The sequence below is a fragment of the Teleopsis dalmanni genome, chromosome 2, assembly GCF_002237135.1.
Source record: "Teleopsis dalmanni isolate 2A chromosome 2, ASM223713v2, whole genome shotgun sequence".
In the NCBI taxonomy this organism is placed as follows: Eukaryota; Metazoa; Arthropoda; class Insecta; order Diptera; family Diopsidae; genus Teleopsis; species Teleopsis dalmanni.
The window spans coordinates 111,315,567-111,324,534 of NC_051847.1; the positions used below are offsets into that span (position 1 = coordinate 111,315,567).

The window sequence follows — 8,968 nt, forward strand, 5'->3', positions numbered from 1 at the left end:
ATTTGTCTATTGTGAATGACTTTTGGACGTACATACGAAATTCCAGTTAACTGTCAACGAATGATTTCGTTAATTCTTCGAATTTCTTATCGTCATTGTTCGTAACAAATACATTATTTTTTCTATTTATTATTTTACAGTTAAAAGGCATGAAAATTCATATATTTTTCACAATCATGTAAAAAAAATCCTACCAATAATTACAAAAAATTATTATTCATTTTCAAAATTTTAACTTTAAATTTTATTACGTATTTTGCATTTATAAGCCTAACAAAATTTCCATTTTGTCCAGAGTTGCCATCAGCGGTAATGCTTATTTATTTGTTCTTTTTCAACATGCTTACTAAAGAAAAGGCCTTATATTGATTCGAATATCCAGATATATAATCTTAATATATAATTCTTTTGGTTTTATTGTTCTACACTTTTGATTGATATTAATTGTTGTGTTTCCCATATGAAAATCATTTGTAGAATATAAACAATATAGCAAAGCGAGCATCAAACTGGCGAGCATGTTTGATCGTCTATATAATATTCTTAAGTATTGATTATAAAAATACGTAAAAAGGTATCGAGTATTTACATGCATTTCAATATAAAGGAATTTTTTGACAGATTAAATATGCGCTTTGAAATCGTTGTAAAATTGCGCATTAAATAAAAATATTATTTATTAAAAACAGTTTTAAAGCAAATTAAACAATAAAATTAATTTTTAAAAATGAGTTCTAATGTTATTAGGACACCTGTCTCACAAATAATTCACAGTAAGGATGCTACAGATAAAGATGAGCCCAAAAAAAAGTCTCGTGAAGATTGGAAAAAAGCTAAAGAGTTGGAAGAAGCGCGAAAGGCTGGTACAGCACCTGCAGCGGTTGATGAAGAAGGACGGGATATAAATCCACATATTCCACAATATATATCAAATGCTCCTTGGTATTATGGAGCTCAAGGCCCCACCTTAAAACATCAGCGTCCACAAAAACAAGATTTACAAGGAGAATTAGAAAAGCAATATCCCAAAGGTATAAATGTTTCAAAACTTGTTACAAAATATCGCAAAGGGGCTTGTGAAAACTGTGGTGCTGTGACACATAAGAAAAAAGATTGTCTTGAGCGACCCCGTAAAATACAAGCAAAATATGCCGATTCAATTTTGGTCCATGATGAATATTTGGTTCATGATAATGCTGCCAATTATGATGAGAAACGTGATCGTTGGATATCTTATGATCCAGCGAATCATCGCGAAATTATTGAGGAATATGAAAAGGTCGAAGAAGCTAAACGGCAACTCAAAGCAGAAAAGTTAAAAATGAGTATGTAATATAAAAACAGTAATCAAATATTAGTTGTAAGGAATTTTTATATTTAATAATTCGTGTTTTAACATATAAAATTAAGATCCGGATGCAGAGCTGTCTGATGACGATGACAATGAAGATAAATATGTCGATGAAGTAGATATGCCTGGAACAAAAGTAGACTCTAAACAACGAATTACTGTTAGAAACTTACGCATAAGAGAAGATACTGCCAAATATTTGCGAAATTTAGATCCCAATTCTGCATATTACGACCCTAAAACAAGATCGATGAGAGACAATCCAAATCCTAGCAAGCCAGCTGAAGAGTGAGCATGCTAAATATATTTTAAATCAATACTATACTACTCTTGTCTAGATCTGAATTTGCTGGAGAAAATTTCGTACGTTTTACTGGTGATACTACAAAACATACATCTGCACAGCTTTTTGCCTGGGAAGCACATGGAAAAGGCGTTGACGTGCACTTACTTGCAGAGCCTACAAAACTAGAGCTATTACAGAAAGAATATGAGAAGAAAAAGGAGCATTTTAAATTAAGTGTAAGAATAGTTCTTTGTTTTATAGCTGAAAATAAAATTTTTTATGGATTTTTTATGGTTGTAGACAAAAGATCATATTGTCGAAAAATATGGAGGTGAGGAGCATCTGAACGCACCACCAAAATCTCTTCTTTTAGCGCAAACAGAAGAATATGTTGAGTACTCCCGCAGTGGAAAAATTATTAAAGGCATGGAGAAACCGAAGGCAAAAAGTGTTTATACAGAGGATATTTATAATAATAACCACACTAAGATTTGGGGCAGTTATTGGAGTGTTGGCCGGTGGGGTTATAAATGCTGCAAATCTTTTATCAAAGTAAATATTTCAACAAACTTTGATTTAATAACAAAATAAATATATATATTTTAGGGTTCATACTGCATTGGTATGAAAGAAACTGATTCATTATGTGACAATATTACATATTCCTTCGAGGCTGGAACAAAAAAAGATTGCCAAACTGATAGTTATATATCAGAGCCTTCGTCACCATCATCTTTCGAAGAACTTACTAGAAAAAATAATATTAAACTAAAAAAAACGCATGGAAAAACAACTAATAAGATTAAACCAATTCTTACAAATGTATCAAAATGTTCTAACGAAATAGATGACCGGAAGCGTCCATATAACAGTTTATATGAAATAAAACCTCCTACAGAAGAAGAAATAGAAGAGTGGCAACGCAAGCGTACCCGTGCTGAAGATCCAATGTTAGATTTCATTTAAAATAAATATTTTATAAAAAGATTTTATTAAACAAAACAATTAAACAATTGCATATTGATCATACAGAAGTTCTCTAATTTTATAATATTCATCTGATAAACAGCCTTCTATTGTAACTTTTCCAGTGTCAACACGACGAAGGGCTACTGTTCCATTATTACACCATAAAGTACCACCGGAAAATTCTGAATTTATATTGTTGCGCAACAATACCTGTTTAAAATCAGATAATTTCAATTCATTTATTAAAACAGAATTGTGAACAGGAATTTCATCAGTAGATAATGTTTCCAATGTAAACATCTTTTCTTCACATATGGTGTTTTGGTCAATTGCCAATTCGTTGCTTCCACTATCGATAACTTGTGACCGCAAGCCTATACGCCCGTCAACCCAAGCAACTTCGGCATCTTTTCCTTTTTGAAACTGCAGTTGGGAAACCAATCCTTCTGTTAAGCGTACTTGGTAAATGTGAGTCTCCGTTGTAACATCAACAATCTGTAAACATGAAAGTACTTTAATTGAATATAATAAAAATTTGAAATCTTACTTCACCCTTTTGAGGAGCAAATACTCGTGCACCGATATTTTGTTGACAATGTTTGGCGACCGCTTGAGTTGCATCACTGGAACCATGCACTATTATTACCCGTCTAGGTCGTAACTGTGAAAGAATTTTTAGCATAGACTCACCATCAGACCGACCCTCAAAGTCTATTCGCTGAATTTGAGCATTTATTTGAATAACTTTACGTTGACTAATACACTTTGTAGGTTTTTCTAGCAGTTCTATATCTGTTTTTACATATATTATAACTTAAATTTATTTAAAAAAACTAACATTTGTTATACTCTACCGTTGTTTGTTTTATATTTGTCCTTTACTTCCTCTTTTTTCAAATTTTCTTTGTTCTGTTCATCGTTAATAATTTCATAACCACTGTCAGCTATACGGTAATCATCCAGATTTATGATTTCACCATATTCATCACATTTTATTTTATCTTCGTGGAATGGAAACATTGCATAATGACGTTTATTTGATTTAAAAAATCCTGTATGCTGTCGGCTTTCAGGACGAATAACCATATCATGTTTTCCAGTTATAACACTCATTTCTATATCATCATCTGAATCCGAGCTACTTTCTTGTTGTTCATCTTGTTTTATAATTAACCGATTTACCTTTTCTCCCTGAGTTCGTAGATACTCTTCCAATTCAGGGCCTTCTAGTTCTACACGACGTCTTACATCTACTTCAATTTTCCGACCTGGAGATGTATTTTCAAGTAAGTCCGTAGCGAAGGTTCCCGGAGATGTTCTACAAAAATTCCATATACTTCAAAAAAAAACAAATGTAATTTGTTACCTTGAAGTAATTATGATACTGTTATTCGAGTTCTCCGCCCACTGTAACAAAAGTTCTCGAGAAAATCCGCTTTCCATATCAGGCGTACTTGCTAATACCACTTTGGGACTTGGTAGTTTAGAGAGGTCAGCATATGTGTGACACAGCTGAATAAACTTAAATTGAAATGGATTGTTTCGTGCTCCTTCAAACGACTTCATTAGTTTATCACTCATCCACTCAATCTGAGATTTCGCAAACTCTATAACATTATAGCTTACATTATTCAAAAGAGCTAATGTATACGCCATTAAACCAGTTTCCCTATTTCTCCAAACAGTTTCCAACATGTGGGCAAGTTCTAAAACTCTGCCTGCAGTGTCAACGGAAATTAATACATTGCCATTATTTCGGACGGTTTGTGCTATATTGGTTATAAGTTTTTCATCTCGTGCGCGTCGCCTTGCTTGTTGGTACTGAGCATTAAAAGCGTCTGTAATTAAAAGTGAAGGACGATGCAACCGTTCAAGTTCACATCCATTTAGATGTCGTTCTTTTTTGTGATTGAAGTCTGTTGCATATATTATGTCTTCTTCTCCCACTTTAAGAATTTTCCAAATCGTACTGCCTATCATATGACCTGCAGGTAGAGGTGTAATCGCAATGCCATAACCCTTACCTTAAAAAAATTCAAATAAGCAAGGAACTATTAAAAAATATGTAAAGTAATCAAAAACCTTTGAGTGAAATAGTTTGATTATATTTTAATTGAATTATTTTATCAAATGCAGCATCTACGTCATCTAACGAAAATAAATCAAAGTCACACATATTATAGTGCGACATATATAAATCATACATAAACATTTGGCCCATTTTATATACAGGAATGGTTGCATATATGGGACAATTAAGTCCCAATTTACCCACAAGATACGGCAAAGCGCCCAGGTGATATGCATCAGGATGAGAAAGTAGAACTGCATCTATAGTATGCACATGTCTACAAATAATTATAACTTATTGCTCATTATTTATTTATATTATAATAAAAACAATTACCTTTTAATTTCTTTAATAAAATTAGAGTCAAATTTTTCATCCCAACCACAGTCCAACAATATACGGACTTCATCAATTTGTAAAATGTAGCAAGGCGGAGATTCATCCATTGCTCCTGATATTGTGTGCAGTTTTATTATTGAAGTCATATTAATTTATATATCTATACGGCACACAGAATGTATTTCGTTGATTATTCCAATAACTTTTACAAACCCGCCAAATTAAAAGCGAAAAGTACAAACTTACAGCTGCTTTGTTTACGTTCGGTACACAGTAAAAAAAGTTGTCTATGTTTAATATATAAAAAAGTTGTTTAAATGTTTAAATTATATAAAGCAATTTACAACGTCAAACCAATATATATGTGCAAATGTTAGAAATATATATATATATCCGTAAATGTAGCTACTCTTATTTATATTAATTTCAAGGAATTTATTTGAAGTTCTAGTTAAGTTTAGTACTTAATAAACCAAAAAACAAAAATCATAACCATGATACTCAGTTATATATGACGATGTTGAGAATAGCTCTAATGTAAAATAATAAATAAATAATGACACATACATAAACTATCAATTAGCATAAATTCAGTGTCTCTATTTCAACGAACTTTTCGCAAGTGTTATTACATTTCTATACAAAGAAATTTATTCAATTTAAAAACTTATTTTCTCTGTTCTAAATATTACTTTTTCTCAAAAATCTCTAGTTTTTTCGTCACATTTAAAAATTAAATTTTATTTAGAATTGTTTTACAGAATAACTAACAAAAAAAAAATAATGCGGGCTCACTTTAGCAATCGTAGACTAATTCGACGTTTACACCTGATGAATTTTGGCATGATTTTAGCAGAGAATTCATTAGAACGCAAGAATATCTCATTCATAATGGAAACTTTATTGTGAACGTCACAAAATACCATATATACCAAAGAATACCTTTCAAAGAACGAAAACTTCAACTACTTCGAGCTTAAAGGCTCAGTTATAGTACGTTTCCACTACGTACTTAGTAAGCTTCATTTACTAAGTAAATTGCATTAACCATACAAAAAGAGCATCCGTGCTTTTTCATTTACTATAAAATATAGTAAACAAACTTCGACCAAAATTATATCAAATATCTCGAATGCAGCATTGGAAATTATCGAAATTTAACATATTTGACACATGAAACAAAATGTAGGTAAGATGTAGGTAAAATGCAGGTAAGAATTTTTTTAAAAATTTAATTCTTTGTAAATTGTTTAATTATAAGTGTTTTTATAATTATTTTTTTGAACTTTTGAATTTATTTAATTTATACAATTTCGGTAATTGATTGTTTAATCACTTTTTTGTGTGTACCCGTGTGCTGACACTTTCGCGTTCGAAAACCAAGAGACAGAATCAAACCAACGGAGTTTACTTGCAGCTAAAAAATATAACAAAAAAATGCTTATCTCAAGCGCAAAAAACAAAAGGCAATAAAAACAAGAATTAGAACCGTTGGTTTGATTACATCTTATACAGGGTTAGTTAGATAAATTAATTAACCATATAAAATATAATATATGAATTATATAATATATTAATTAATAATTTAAGTATACAATATATTAATTACAATAGATTAATATGTAATAAAATATAATATATAAATCATACAACACATTAATTATAATTTTCTTACAGAATCCTACAATATTAACAATTTGACTTTAACCGCTTTAACATCCCGCCCCCCTTGAAAGGATTTTCAATTGGTAATAGTGCGAGTTTGTGGATTGGACGGCGTATTACTTCCTTTGGGGTTTGCAAATCAACAACACGAACCAAGTTATCTGGACCCCTGGTGCAATGCACGATTCGGCTCATCAACCAGCGTTGTATATCAATTTCGAAGAACTGCTGTTGGATGACCAAGAATTACTCGTATCATCTTGGTGTATGAACATCTTGACAATACCTGTACTACGTAGTTGTCTTCATTTGTGTTAACGAATACAACCTTTCGCGTCTCTTTATTGACTTCTTCCATATCCAGATTGTGACATTCCAAATGCGGCCAGTATTTATCAGCGAGTAACAAAAACTCCGGCCCCGTAAACCAACAAGACTCTGTTAATTGGCGGATGTCACAGCCGCGCGACACAACATCTGCCGGATTGGATTGGGTAGGAACGTGTCTCCATTGCCCATTTGCGGTAATATCTTGAATTTCCGCTACTCGATTGCCAACGAATGCAGACAGGGTTGATGAGTGCTGCTTCAACCAATGTAATACAATCTGTGAATCAGTCCAAAAAAACGTTTCACCCTTAAAATGCGCAAATATTGGTTGAACCTTCTGATACAGTTTAGCAAAAAGTAAGGCACCACAGAGTTCTAGTTTAGGTAGCGACTTTCGCTGTTTTGTATTTCAACTTTATTCATTACATTTCTACTTCATAATAATAAACTATTAACAAACACTACTCAGTTAAAATGACAACTGTCAAACTTCATAAATAATGTTACTAGTGTATAAAATTCATACACAACATTTTTCTCTCCTCCACCGGATCATGGTGTGTAACACACTCTAGTTTTCCTTAGTCTTGTCGACCATCGTACATCGGGAGTTACGTTGGTCGTCTCAGGCGTACTCTCAGATATTGGGTGTGGTGTTGAATAAAACTCCTCATTTCTTGATGTGTTGGGCGTTGTCCACCTCTCAAACTCATTCTCCAATCCCGGACTCCCTTCAGTGGTTGCTTCATTGTTTTCTGGCTTCTCAAACTCATTCTCCAATCCCGGACTCCCTTCAGTGGTTGTTTCATTGTTCTCTGCTTCAAGCGAGTCTTTTGTCTTGTCACCGCTACTCTCGAACAAATATTTTGATTCACGATATTCTTTCGCTGTATTTCTAATGGGTGCACTTGCAGCTCTTCGAATTTGATTTACATGTCTCTTTACTTCCTTTCCATTAAAAAGTATTTCGTAGTGAAGATCACCTAAACGTGTATTAATTGTTCCTCTGAGCCATTTATGCATTCGCGAATTGCCCGATAAGAAGTATACGCTTTGGCCTGGTGCGAATTCCCTACACCTATTACTAGATTGACACTGCAAATATTGCTTATCTTTCACCTTCTTTGCAATTTCCTCTGGGCGAATGTGATCTAAGCGTGTTCGCAGATGTCGTCCCAAAAACAACTGAGCTGGCGAAAACCCTGTAGTTGAATGTGGGGCATTTTTGTATTACCTTAGGAACTCGTTCAAATTTTTCTTTAAGTTCTTGCTTGTTGTGCCCATTGCTTTTAGCGCATTTTTTATTGTTTGTACGCTACGCTCCGCCTGACCGTTAGTAGCTGGATGATACGGAGCTGAATATTTATGGTATTTAACACCAACTGTTGTGAGGAAATCGTTAAATTCTACAGAAGTAAAATTCGTTCCATTGTCAGAAACCACCATAAGCGGAACTCCAAGAACAGCAAATACATCGTCCAAAAGCGAAATTGTATCTGCAGCCGTAGTAGATTTTGTGATTTTAACTTCTAACCACTTACTGTAAGCATCAACAATTACTAGTAACATTGCCCCTTCAAATGGCCCTGCATAATCAATATGAATACGTTCCCATGGTCCTTTTGGGTATTCCCAATGATGACTATCGCATTTCACCGGCTTATTCGCTTGTCTCGCGCACCCATCACACTCGTTGGCCATATTCTCAATATCTTTGTCTATTCCTGGCCAATACATATATAAAAGAACGAGCAATGCGCTTCATTTTTACCATTCCTAAGTGCGGTGTGTGTAGATTCTCTAGTAATCTTTGTCGATAATGTGGAGGGATAACGACCCGATGTTCGAACGTCAAGCACCCTGATGACAACACGTAACTCGCTTCTGGCGATTTGTAACCTTCTCTTTTTAAACAGCGGCCACTTTCCAGAATTCTGATTATCTTGCCGAGATGCTC

General features: G+C 33.5%; 2 protein-coding genes across 3 annotated transcripts; one reads left to right on the top strand and one right to left on the bottom strand.

The window, feature by feature from the left end:
• Positions 1-597: 597 nt before the first annotated feature.
• On the top strand, positions 598-2,619 carry LOC119679327 (pre-mRNA-splicing factor Slu7). Its single transcript, XM_038091614.1, has 5 exons — positions 598-1,325; positions 1,411-1,639; positions 1,690-1,873; positions 1,938-2,189; positions 2,244-2,619. The coding sequence occupies exons 1-5, from the start codon at positions 728-730 to the stop codon at positions 2,601-2,603; spliced, it is 1,623 nt and encodes a 540-aa protein (XP_037947542.1). The 5' UTR covers positions 598-727; the 3' UTR covers positions 2,604-2,619.
• Positions 2,477-5,901, bottom strand: LOC119679326 (probable cleavage and polyadenylation specificity factor subunit 2). 2 transcript variants are annotated; one of them, XM_038091610.1, is made up of 7 exons: positions 5,812-5,901; positions 5,014-5,303; positions 4,689-4,954; positions 3,973-4,630; positions 3,461-3,924; positions 3,154-3,398; positions 2,477-3,101 (listed from the first exon to the last, which is right to left on the bottom strand). In XM_038091610.1, exons 2-7 carry the CDS (start codon positions 5,160-5,162, stop codon positions 2,643-2,645), a joined length of 2,241 nt encoding a protein of 746 aa, XP_037947538.1. In that variant the 5' UTR covers positions 5,163-5,303; positions 5,812-5,901; the 3' UTR covers positions 2,477-2,642. The 2 variants fall into 2 exon arrangements, with proteins under 2 accessions (XP_037947538.1, XP_037947539.1); XM_038091611.1 differs by lacking the exon at positions 5,812-5,901 and adding an exon at positions 5,584-5,672.
• Between the last annotated feature and the right edge of the window lie 3,067 nt (positions 5,902-8,968).